The sequence below is a fragment of the Asterias amurensis genome, chromosome 9 (genome assembly GCF_032118995.1).
Source record: "Asterias amurensis chromosome 9, ASM3211899v1".
Taxonomy (NCBI): domain Eukaryota; kingdom Metazoa; phylum Echinodermata; class Asteroidea; order Forcipulatida; family Asteriidae; genus Asterias; species Asterias amurensis.
Genome location: NC_092656.1, coordinates 9,105,767 through 9,118,632, shown reverse-complemented (window position 1 = coordinate 9,118,632; position 12,866 = coordinate 9,105,767). Strand labels below are relative to the sequence as shown.

Below are 12,866 nucleotides of genomic sequence, written 5' to 3'. Positions count from 1 at the left end.
TTAGATGGTTGATTTCGAGACCTCAAATTCTAAACTTGAGGTCTCGAAATCAAATTCGTTGAAAAATACTTTTTTCTCGAAAACTATGTCACTTCAGAGGGAGCCGTTTCTCACAATGTTTTATACAATCAACCTCTCCCCATTACTCATTACCAAGTAAGGTTTTATGCTAATAATTATTTTGAGTAATTACCAATATTGCCACTGCCTTTAAAAACAGTTTTTGTTTGTCATTTTTGTCAACGATTTTTGTATCTTGTATGTAAGTTTATTCTTGCCTGGGTTTTTCCTGGCATACCCCCCCCCCCCCAACTGAATCACTGACTCTTGTTGATTGACACCCCTCTAGGACTGTTGGACTGATCCAACTGAGGATATCAAAACTATACAAATATACAGTTTTAAAAATGTATGTATTGTTCACATTCTACGTCATGTCATAACGTCTAAAACCAGAGTGGTCCAAAAGGCGGGAGTATTTATTTGGGTTTGGATTTGGAAGAAGAAAGTTTATTGTTTTGCTGGACTGGTTTGACGATAAAAGTACAATGTATGTCTGTATAAATTGTATGGTCCAGTAATCCATCCTTTCATACTAAACGTTCTTTGTCCTCGCCACTTTACTCCTATTGGTTCATAGCCACCAATGGTTTCTGAAATAGAAACTTTTGATTGGTTGTTATTTTCCCGCTTCTTTCTGGATCCTTCCCTTACTCCCTTTCCTGTCTCTTTTTCTATAAATGGATATGTATTTGTTTGTACTGGTCCGGTTTGGATCGAAAGCTAAGACCATCTACCCTATTTATTATCTGTATAACTATCATAATATGTTTGTGTTGTTGTTTACATGGCTAGACTTGGTGTGTATTTGATGTTCAATCTTAAATCATTGGTACGTTGTTTCACTGGTTGAATGTCTGCTGTGCAATGTTTGTAACATTTTGGTATCAATTTGTGGTGCTTTTAAACTTGTGCAAGCAATGTAATTTCTTCTTTTTTGAAAAGTAATGTCTTATCTCATGAGTAAGACTTCACTAACCTGGCATACGATCATGATAACAACTACCAACACCTGTGACTTGGGTGAAATAAACTTGGGTCGACTGGCGCTGACTTGCCCCATATTGAAGATGCGATGGATCCGGGCAACCTTCAAGAGAGTCGGTGCGTAGGCCAAGTTGAAACTGATGCTGATCAGTGATTCTACAACGCAGCATACTTTGTGGTCTGGTCTGATGACCAGAAGCATCAGTACAGCAACGAATGAGAGTACGAGGCCAGCGAAGTGGACGCATGTCAGCTCCCGGCTTGTGGCCTTGACGAGCTGGTGGTTTCTGTTGGCGACCAAGCCCAGGCCGGTGGTAACACACAACAGAAAGCCAACAACCACAGCCATGAGTAGGACAGCCACTAGCGGGTCGTTCAGAGGGATTCCGGACGGTATGATTTGTAGACAAACTTTGCAATGTTCGTCCGGCCAGTATTCTACCGGGCAAGGGGAGCAAGTGCCGTTAGCGACAATGTTGTTGTCCGGGCACTGGAGGCAACCGAAGCAGCATCGTCTTTGCAAGGCTATGACGGCTTGTCCCGGTGAACAGTCTTGTTTACACACAGACTCCGGTGGGTGTATGTCATTTTGAGGCCACTGTATCATGGCATCGTTCAACCACAGCCTAGTCTCGTTTCCAGCATCCCAATATCCGACGTCGACCATTATGTACTGGCCATCGTCACCGAGCTGCAAGTTTGAAACAACAAATTTCCCGATCCCGTCACCGTTAGAGTCGAGGACAACCCTGCCATACGGCCCGTCATGTTGGGTTGTCTTCAACGCGGCCAACAGTTCAACACCGTCTATCTTCACGTCTTCAGCACTCTGCAAACAACCTCCTGGATTCTGGCAACTTTTTCGTATGAGCGAGTCCAGGGAGTAAGCATAAGAATAAACACTGTTTATAACCAACCCTTCCGTGTTTCCACGATCGAGAGGACACTTTGACAAATCAGAGCATTCGTGTTTTCTCATCCAGTCCAGTGCATGTTCTCTGAACCAGGGACTGACGTTGTCGGAGTGCGGCTGTAACCCGGTGTAGTACTCGCCGAAAGCTTCCACCTTGGGACGGTAGTCTCGGAGGAATAAAGACCCGACCACGACATCTTCGAGATCTTCCTCGGCCAGACGGTAACCCCAATGCGTTGTGCCGATCCACACGATGTGTCTGGATCGAAGCGACGACTGCTCCTTCAGCGCTCGCAGAACGGCCTGTGCCTCGTTTTTGGCGCCAAATAAAACAATCACTTTCACTTTGTCGTAGGAAGCAATTTCTTCAGTTATCGCCTGCAAATCTACCGCGCTTGCAAACTCACGAATTGGGGAGGTAAAGGCAACGCAGACCCCTCTCTGTTCAGCTAGTTCTTGCAGAGCAAAGGCCCCGTGGAACCCGTCACTCTGAAACGAATACATGAGGCCGATGTACTCCCACTTGAAGTGAATCAACAGGTCTATGATGACTTGAACTTGAATTTTATCCGGGGCGTTGGTGCGTAAGAAATACGGGTAGTCGTGCTTGTCGCTTAGCTCGTCGCTTGACGCAGCGTACGACACAACGGGCACTTGGAACAGGGCAGCGGTCTTAGCCAAGTAGATGCTCGTCTCGCTGAAGGCAGACCCAACGATGCCGACGACATTCCCCGACGGCTTCAAGTTGCAGTCGTCATCATGTATTGTCTCCGGGAACGACACGCTGGTGTTGTGGATGAGGGACAGTGCTATCCACATGGCGTGTTCTTCCGATCGGCAATCGTCTCGCAGGTCGAAACCCAGAGTGATGTTCGGTAGGATGTCGTCGCGTTTGTTGATTTCATGTATCGAGAAAATCATGGCCTCAGACAGACGGACTGCCCACGGGGAAAGCTCGGAACTGCAAGAGGGCCAGCTTTTGAAACTCAAAGGGAACACTCCTCCCAGGACGATGTCCCCCGGCTGGGTATGCGAGAAGCATTTCCGCGGGTCGCCTGTGGCGGAGCTGTGGGCTCGTAAAAAACAACAGAACAGCACAATCAACATTTCAGCGCAGTGATTGAATGACATCTTTGCACGTGTGTGTGTGTGTGTGTGTGTGTATAGTCCGTCTGAACAGTGAGTTCTCTATTTATACAATTGTAGGGTCCAGTGACTTGCGCTTTCTAGTTTGTTTCATCATCGACCATGGAGGAAATGCAATCGCCCTGCTACTCTTTTTGCTCGAAATTAGCTTACCAAACGATTTGCGTCACTATAGAAGAAAAAAATTGCGTGCGCATTTTAAGATAAAATGCACATTCACCCCGACCATGAGCGCAGCGACCTTCCTTTGGCAAATGGTTTCCCACTGATGTGCGTGTTGCATGTTATTTGTATATATGACAACAGTGTTAGTTTTCTTTGCTCTTAGATATTTCTCTCTTTTTTCAAGGGTCGATACATATAATTTAACTAAGAGCTATGTTCACTAAGTGCGCATCAATCCTTACTACTTTTAAAACACTGGATACTTTTGGTAATTGTCAAAGACCATTTTTGTTCTCACTTTCTTTGTGTATCTCAACATTATTATGCGTAAAATAACAAACCTGTGTAAATTTGTGCTCAATTGGTCGTCGAAGTTGCGAGATAAGATTCAAAGAAAAAAACACCATTATCACACGAAGTTGTGTGCTTTCAGATGCTTGATTTCGAGACATAAAATTTAATTCTGAGGTCTCGAAATCAAATTCGTGGAAAATTACTTCTTTCTCCAAAACTCTACATTACTTCAGAGGGAGGCGTTCTTTACAATGTTATGTCATCAACAGCTCCCCATTTCTCGTCACCAAGTAAGGTTTTATGCCAATAATTAGTTTTAGTAACTACCAATTTATTTATTTATTGTTTTCCTCAAAACCTCAAAAAATGGAGAAGATAAAATAAAAAAAATTACACCAAATACACAGTATAAGGGATATAACACTAAGTAAAGAAACAGGATAACCCCGACACTCTCGGACGACCCCCAGACCATCTTGACAAAGTATAAAACAAATGGGTTGTCAGAACGATCTGATTAGCCGACCGATCAAGGTCATCACATTCAAGAAACTGATTACGTAACAAAACTTGTTAGGGTTCAGTGCCTTAAAAAAACAAAAGTGTGCTGTCACTGTACATAATCACTTATACTTATGAATACTGACAAGAACCCATCCATATCGATAAATCGTTTAGTGCTTTGTGAAAACGAGCTATAGCTCGTAAAAACGTTGGCCAAATCATTAGTTGGGCAAAGTAACTTCAACAATTATTGGTCGATAATTGATCAACAAAACAAATAATTGGTCTTGTTGGGCAAACATTTTGTTTGCCCATTCTTTGTTTTAAAATCTGAATTCATCATAACTGTTGGTTACACTTTTGCTTATTTATTGGGCAACTTTTTGGTAATATTAATTAATCTCGATTGTTGGTTAAAATTATGCACATTAGTTGGTCAAAATCGTCCGATCATGCGCACTACGATTACAGAGTTGCCAAAAAGTTGGGCATTAAACAGTAGAACAAAGATATTTTCCAACATGGCGAGTGGAGGAGTGGCTGTGACGAGCGGGGTTGTCCAGTGGATATAGATCCAATTTGAAGGTGAGTTTTAACTAAATATGAAGTTGTGTTTTCTATTCAGTCGTACATATAGTCGTGACAATTGCAGAGCGAGCAACACATTGACACTACTGTGATAGTTTCAGTTTTATCATGCCATTATGTGCAACGCCGGTTGTGGCATGTATGCGTGGTTGTGTAGTCTTGTTCCAAGACCATTGGTGTTGCGCGGTCACACACGATCAACGTTCCGATCTCTGCACGGCAAAAACTGTACACGCTTTGTAATAACCGAACGCTAGCGGGCGCTCTGTTTCTCTGATTATAGACCTTTTCGCAAATACTGGGGCGCGCGCGTAAAGCTTGGAATTAGGTGCATTGTGGTCTAGCTGATTACAAATTTGATTCATATATATCCCACAATGCACCTCATTCAACAGTCTGCGCTTGCGCATTGGTATTTGCGATAAGGTCTATGATCATAGACCTTATCGCAAATACCAATGCGCAAGGGCAGACTGTTAAATGAGGTGCATTGTTGGATAGATATGAATCAAATTTGTAACCAACTAGACCACAATGCACATAATTCCAAGCTTTACGCGCGCGCCTCAGTATTTGCGAAAAGGTCTATGGTGAGAGAGATCCGAAAAAACAGAGAAACAGAGCGCCCGCTAGCGTTCGGTCATCACAAAGCGTGTACAGGTTTTGCCGTGCAAAGATCGGAACGTTGATTGTGTGTGACCGCGCAACACCAATGGTCTTGGAACCAAGACTAGTGGTTGTGTTGCTTTGTGTATGACACACATGCATGGAACTATCACTGCATTGCTTGCGCTGCAACTGTCACGGCTGTGATGTACAACAACTGAACAGGAAACAAACTTTATTTAGTTAAAAACTAACCTTCCAAAGCATCTACAAACCACTGAGCACCCTCACGATTTTGAGAGAGATGCCAAGGTCACAACTCACCACCGTTTGCCATCGTGGAAAATATATTTTATATGCCTGGTTGTATGACGTATCACAGGAGAAACTGTAAATCAAAGGGTTAAATACATTCACCATTTGTTGGATAACACCGAAAATGGTTAAACATTTTAACTAGATCATGAATAAAATCATCGCCCAATAAGTGGGTAATTGATAATTATTAAATACCAAGAAAATGGGTAAACAAAAAATTACCCAACTGTTGGTTACCAAAATATACCCAACTATTGATGATGAAATATTACCCAATTATTTGCCAATCAGAGCGCCCAACTTTGATGGGTAATACTTTGCCCAAAAGTTGGAGGAGTTCACTATTCGCCCTTTAATGGGTAAAAAGTTGGTAATTTTTTTACAGTGACGGGATTTCAGAGAAAAACAATTACAGGGAAGCGATCAGTGCATGTAAACACGAGCCGTAAAAGACTCTTACTACAAAAAAAAACGAGTCCGAAATGAATTGGGTCAGCCTGACCCTGGAAGTGGTTAAAATTTGAAAACATAACACGAATTCTGCGTCAGTTTAAGCAGTTTTGGGGTCATTTAAAAAACAATTCCGGGTCACATTGACCAATCAGACGTAGTCTGGATTTCAAGTCTTAGATCGCGGTTATTCTTCTGCATCTCAGCCACGATCAAACGCCCCCACATTATTATATTAGCTATCATGCCCTAACTCGCAATTTAGGCTAAATGAGGGAGGTTTATAACAAGAGGGCGCTGTTTGTAGCGGCTAGTAGGACGACTAAAAGCCACAATCAAAGACTTTGAACTCTTCTGGCCCGACGGGACCCGAAAAAGGGTCAGACCCCACGAGACACAGGATCAGCGTCAATTTTGACCCGGAAGTTTTTAGAGTGTATGTCAAGAAAACAAAATACCTCCAGCTCTTCTATATACCCACACGGTTTGAAAGAGAAGAGCCTTAGGGCCGTATCCGAATAATCGGCTACAGCTACAGCTACGGCTGTTGCTAAGGGTGTTCCTAAGGACGTCCTTTACATCAACGCATGATGACGCAGAAATCTAGCTGCAGCCGTAGCTGAGTGTAGCCGCCAATTGGGATACGGCCTCATGCAACATTATGGCCGTGTCCCGATTGGTGGCTACAACTATACGGCTACGGCTAAATTTCCGCGTGATCATGCGTTCATGGTGCGTGGGAGTATAGGACAATTCGGACACAGCACAATATTATGCAAACCTAAAAACAAGGGAAGAGAAAAAAACATAGAGGGCAACTTTGGAAGTAAACACAAAATTCGAAAAATAAATCACTCCCGCGCACAGCTTATTGTATTGGTTCGACTCAATCAAATTACATTCGGCCGTATTTCTCTGCATCGAGAACTCTAAGTCTTAATAATGTCAAAAGCATCGTGCAACTGAATACCAGCTTCTAACTACCTGGCTGATTACATTTCTTCGTAACACATGAGTCCAATTTAAATCAGTAATTATGTTCGACAGGAAGCATATAGCGATGGAAATTAAGGTCGCTCCTCAGTGCACGTGACGCACCTTTGAGGGAATAAGATTGTAGATGAGAGGGTCCTTTTATTTCCTCTTCAATACGGTTGGGTAATGAGTTCCAGTTGATCCCTAGATTAAATCCCCTGCCATTCTCCACAATATAATGGCAAGTCCTGGTTTATGTACACCCATGTACGTCCTCAGATTTATCTGCGAATCTCCAGGCTAGCGGCCATGTAAAATTATGTGAAGTCAATGTGTGGTCTCAAAAACGGCAGCTTTCTGGCGTTATTCACGAGCCTTGAAGTCTGGCGTCAGATGTTCATGATACACTGATCATCCAGACTTGTACTAGCCTTTAATCGAGGCGCATGCGGCGGCACCCCCAGATATACGCACGGAAAAACAACAGCGATACAAGTATGTCAGCCGTCGATTTCACAAAACTCTTCCTAACCTTAGGACTTAGGACGAGTCCCAACCCTGCACTGTAGCATGCAGACCTTAAGATTAATCCTAAGTTAGGAAGAGTTTCTCGTCCTAACTCGAGATAAGATGAGTCCTAACCCTTTGTGAAATCGACGGCAGGGCAATAATGTCATGATAAAAGATATTTTGCTGTATATTGATGGTCATTGCAGGTAATAGTAATCATAATAGCATGCACAGTGTCTCAATGCGCTTTAATAACAGTTAGCTTTTCATTGTAGTTGACTAGAAGGAACATTATTTTTGACTAACTAATAATAACAATAATAATATCGAAGTCTTATATTATAGCGCACGTATCTACCAAACAAGGTACTCAAGGCGCTGAGTATATGCAACATTTCAGAAAGATAGGTTATTACAGTGATGAATTCTGAGACCCGCAATTATTTAGCACCTTATAAAGGTTTACAAGGTGCTACGGCGCACACAGCAGCCACAGCCAGTAACACCGGGGCGAACCCCTTCTCTTTTCGAAAAGTGTACGGTTCTTTTACAAGCGTTACACAACACATGGGACCAACGGTTTTACGTCCCATCCGAAGGAAGAAGCAATGGTTAAGTGTCTTGCTTAAGGACACAAGTGTCACGGCTGGGGATTCGAACCCACACTCTGCTGATCAGAAACACCAGATTTTGAATTCGGTGCTCTTCACCGCTCGGCCACGACACTTCCACAAAATATTTTATATTTTTATGGTGGGGACAACTCATTATTATTTCTCTAGTTCTAATTCTAAGCAACTTTAGGATGGTTTCTGAGTAAAATTAGGAAACCAAATCTCAAGGATAATAATAACCACTGATTAGGAGAGCCATTATGAGAACATAATAACAACGACCCGATGGGGGATCGACAGGATGCAAGCTACTTATGAAGTGAACTGGAGATTCGAAATGAGGGAGATTGAAACTTAATCATGGCCTGTCAGCCGAACACACCGTGAATATAATGGAATAATAAATATTGGTCAAAGAGAATAATTCTATTAATAGTAATAAGGTAATATTATTTCAGCCTAATATCATTATCTTTACGATTGCTGTTGTGTTTCTATTAGTTTGATGGCAATCGATATTGTTTCCCTCTTCTTCTTCTTCTTCTTTTTTTTTGGGGGGGGGGGAGAGAAACCTTCCCAAGAACTCAGGTCGAAAACCGGCCCACTTCATATTCACTAGATCGCTAAACCGTAGGTCGGGCGGCAAAATGTTTTGTTTGATAAGCGTTCCTTGGACAAAATATTCAAACTTCCGTGGCTTTTTCGAGCGGGAGAGATACGCACTCTCTCTGAACTTTGCGCAACCATTCAATTCAATTGTATTGATCCTATACAATAGAGAGAAATGTCATTGCCTACTGTAGGCTACACTAATCTCAACTACACACAAACGGAAGATGCGTATTCAATCAATATAGACCGCATACTACGCGAGTGGCTGTAGGGAGGCTAGGCTACTTCCCATGTTTTTGCTAAAACTGAAAATCAAGGAAATTACAAGACACAACCATTAATAGTTGACATTTGAAAAGGACAAACATCACTGGGCCATGCTGAAATGCTTCTAGCATGGTGAATAATTGTTGCGGCAATGGACACTATTGGTAATATTGTCAAAGACCATTCCTCTCACTTGGTGTATGGTGTATTAAAATAACAAACTTGTGAAAATTTGAGCTTGATTGATCGTCGGAGTGCGAGATATATATGGAAGAAAAAAACACCCTTGTCACATGAAGTTGTGTGCTTTCAGATGCTTGATTTCGAGACCATAAATTCTAAACTTGAGGTTTCGAAATCAAATTCGTGGGAAATTATTTCTTTCTCGAAAACTACGTCACTTTAGAGGGAGCCGTTTCTCACAATGTTTTATACCATCAACCTCTCACCATTACTCGTTACCAAAATGAGGTTTTATGATGATAACTATTTTGAGTAATTACCAATAGTGTCCACTGCCTTTAATGTCAACTAATTAATTTTGTACTTTATTTTAAACTTGTCCATAATAAACTCTTTAGTACAACAGGATCCTTCGTGAAATCGAAAGTGCTTGCAGGGCCAGGTAAACATGACCCAATCGGATCCACTGCCAACAGCTAGCTCCTGTGGTGATAATTCGCCGGTACCTTTCCAGGTGAGATACAGGGCGCCCTCTATAAACTTAAGTAACGACCGTGTTCAACGCAATCAGAAACCATGCAGTACAGGGATGTTGCTATTGCGCCACAATTTCACATTTTTGGGGTACCTAAAAGCCTCAAACTTGCATCATAATACTTTTTCTTTTAATAAAACAAAGACGTGTATACATATTTTGTTATCCATAGATTGTATACACTTGTAGCTCCATGTTTGTAAAGCTATAGTTAAAGGATGGCTTGCCCATCACAGTGTGTGTGGCTAGATCTACTGCTACCGTATGGACTCTGGTTTCATAAGAGAAGATTAAAAATGGCGGCGCCCATGTGCATGGGGTAAAATTGTTACATTTACATGTATCGATACATCTATCTAAAAGATCGTTTTGAAAACTTATTAACTAAAAAGATAAAAGGAAGGTAAGATACAATTTCAGAGGAAAAGTTTCCGTATGGCGCCACCACTTTTTCATTCGATATGAAATAATATAGTATCTAGTTTACCTCAATGAGATAACCCTTTTTGTAAAAATGAGTGAAAAGGTGGTGGCGCCATACGGAACGTTATCCATTTCAGACTTCGGTCCAGTCCTCTCAGAGAAAATGTTTTTAATTGTATTTTATAGTTAATTATTAATAATAATATTAAACACTTTTCTTGTTTCGTCAAAAAAGATTATTATTTTATTTTTACAATTACAATTACATGTGTATTTTTTTGTAATCTATATACTTGACATTGCCAGTATCATATGTATGGCTTGCTGCACAAAAACCATCACCATGACCACTGCTGGATTGACTGGAGGCCGCTAATAATATACACATATTGACTGCTTCGAGGGAAAATAGAACGCTCCAGGGATCACCGAGGGAGTCATCGACTCATAGTTTTGACCTTTGCACGAGTAAACTAAAAGCAGTCAATATTTGTTTTATAACACCCCAAACATTTCTTATTATTGTACTATTAAGTAACAGACCTGAATGCTACAATCCACGGACGACAAGAATACAGATTGCGAAAACTTTTACTGTGCTGCATGATTGTAGTGTGTAACCAACCCACTCTACTCTAGTCAATTCTTTGTTCAACCCCAAAAATCATTTCAAAATTTACCCAGTCAGTTTCCCTTGTGGTTTATATTGATATCTGAAACAAAAAGTCGCATCCCCTTAAGGTGATCCCCTGGCTGCCGCTTCCCAGGTTGTATCGTAATTTGGGTGTGATCCCTGGCTACACGGCAGTTAACAGTTGTATGGCTTCTGACTGGCACCCCCGTACAAAGATATTAACAAAATAGGGACACTGACAATATAGGGCTAGATAGCTCAGTTGGTAGAGCGCCGGCACGTTAATTCGGAGGTCGTTGGTTCGAATCCCACTCTAGTCAATTCTTTGTTCAACCCCCAAAATTTTCTTTTTTTTATTGTTAGATAAGATGTTTCATTACCATCCCTGCAGTCTGAAACCACATGGAGGGTTAAGATTATCACAACTATTCCATTTTGTACATTTTATATGATTTCTGTAAAAAATAAAATGAACTAAAAATCCATATATTACCCATCAGAACAGGTCAACGTTACTGAGTGAAACCAACAGCAGTTCGAGAGTCACCTAGCCACAATGCGGAATCTTGAATTGTTGCTAGCCTCCCATATCAGCGGCTTATCAGAGTTGGAAGGATGTCTTGGCTTGAGCGTGGATTACGACACAGGACGGGTGTATGTAGCGACAAAGGAGGGCCACGTCAGCTGTCTGGACCCACAAACAGAAGAGGTAATCAGACCTGTATGTTTTATTTATTTTTGAAAGGGCATTGCAGGGGCACCGAGGCATTTTCTCTTTGGTAAAGGGCACCTTATGAGGAGTTTTTAAATTTCCACTGGAGCATTTCAATCAAGAGCACCAAGGCAATGACCCAGGGGCATGGAGGTAATCATCTTTGTGAAGTATCAGGCCTGGGAAACCCACAGAGGTCTTTCAGAACTGTGATTGTGAATGGTCGGTGAGAATCAAACTAGGTATGACATTCTTCCTACTTTGGTCTGATTTCCAATGTTTGTTTTTTTTCTTTTGGGAAATATAACAAAAACTGTAAATAAATAACCTGAAAAGTCTATCAAACTTTACCCATTATAAATAAGTGGGTCATAATCTGGTATGCACATTAAACCGACATAATGTGCAAAGCATAAAGCCAAAACCTACACCGACGGAACCCATGATTGCTTCCTTTCACCAAGGAGGATGTCCGATTGGACCCACAAACAGAAGAGGTAATCCACAAAGGTCTTTCATAAACTGTGATTGTGAATGATCTTATAAAGAGGTCATGAGCTGGTATGCACATTAAACCGACATAATGTGCAAAGCATAAAGCCAGACACCAACCAAAACCAACACCTACCGAACCATTGATTGCTTCCTTCCACCAAGGATGATGTCCAATAGCTTCTGATTGTTTTGACTGCAAGTTTTGACCTTTGACTCCACAGATTTCATGGACTCTTTCTCTAGCCGAGCAGGGCTACGTCTCGGCTGGTGATGAGAGAGGCATCGTTGCCATTCAGCATCTACCGGATCAACAGGCAGTGTGTATCGCTACCAGGCAGGGAGATGCCCTGCTTTACAACACAATGTCCCTAGAGGTAAATAAACAAGTATGGTTTTTTTCTCTTCATTTTCTTGTCACCTGTTTTGGTTTGGTACAGAAATTATACCATCAAGTGATTAAATGCACTGGACACTATTGGTAAATACTCGAAATAGTTATTAGCATAAAACCTTACTTGGTAACGAGTAATGGAGAGAGGTTGATAGTATAAAGGAATGTGAGAAACAGTTCCCTCTGAAGTAACTAGGCCTGGGCGAATTATTCGAATATCCGGTTAATGGCGAATAGGTTTTCCTATCCGTAACCGCGAATGCCTTTTTTTTCTTAACCGGATATCCGCATAGGGCGCGAATACCTATTCACAAACCGGATAGTTCTGTAATTACAACCGAGTAACCGGATATTCTTTAATATCCGAATATCCGGGGACGTCGGGCGACAACTGGTATGAATGTTTTGTCTGAATCATTAAGAAACTTCTATTAAGACAGCATAAAACAGCATATATTAAGTATTTAACTATGCTTACCTCCGT

General features: G+C 41.6%; 2 protein-coding genes across 5 annotated transcripts in view; one reads left to right on the top strand and one right to left on the bottom strand.

Annotated features, from left to right (window-relative positions):
• Nucleotides 1-1,012: 1,012 nt before the first annotated feature.
• LOC139941812 (metabotropic glutamate receptor 8-like) lies at nucleotides 1,013-3,091 on the bottom strand. The gene has a single exon (XM_071938434.1). The coding sequence runs from the start codon at nucleotides 3,089-3,091 to the stop codon at nucleotides 1,013-1,015; it is 2,079 nt and encodes a 692-aa protein (XP_071794535.1).
• A 6,507-nt stretch (nucleotides 3,092-9,598) lies between these two features.
• The window catches only part of LOC139941622 (elongator complex protein 1-like), a 35,561-nt gene continuing 32,293 nt past the window's right edge, over nucleotides 9,599-12,866 (top strand). The window contains exons 1-3 of one of the 4 annotated variants that reach the window (XM_071938205.1): nucleotides 9,599-9,706; nucleotides 11,285-11,493; nucleotides 12,213-12,365. In XM_071938205.1, the coding sequence (XP_071794306.1) occupies nucleotides 11,341-11,493; nucleotides 12,213-12,365 (306 nt within the window). In that variant the 5' untranslated portion in view covers nucleotides 9,599-9,706; nucleotides 11,285-11,340. Of the gene's footprint in view, nucleotides 9,707-9,826; nucleotides 10,131-11,284; nucleotides 11,494-11,983; nucleotides 11,994-12,212; nucleotides 12,366-12,866 lie in introns of those variants that run through there. The other 3 variants (XM_071938206.1, XM_071938204.1, XM_071938207.1) reach the window with 3 other exon arrangements.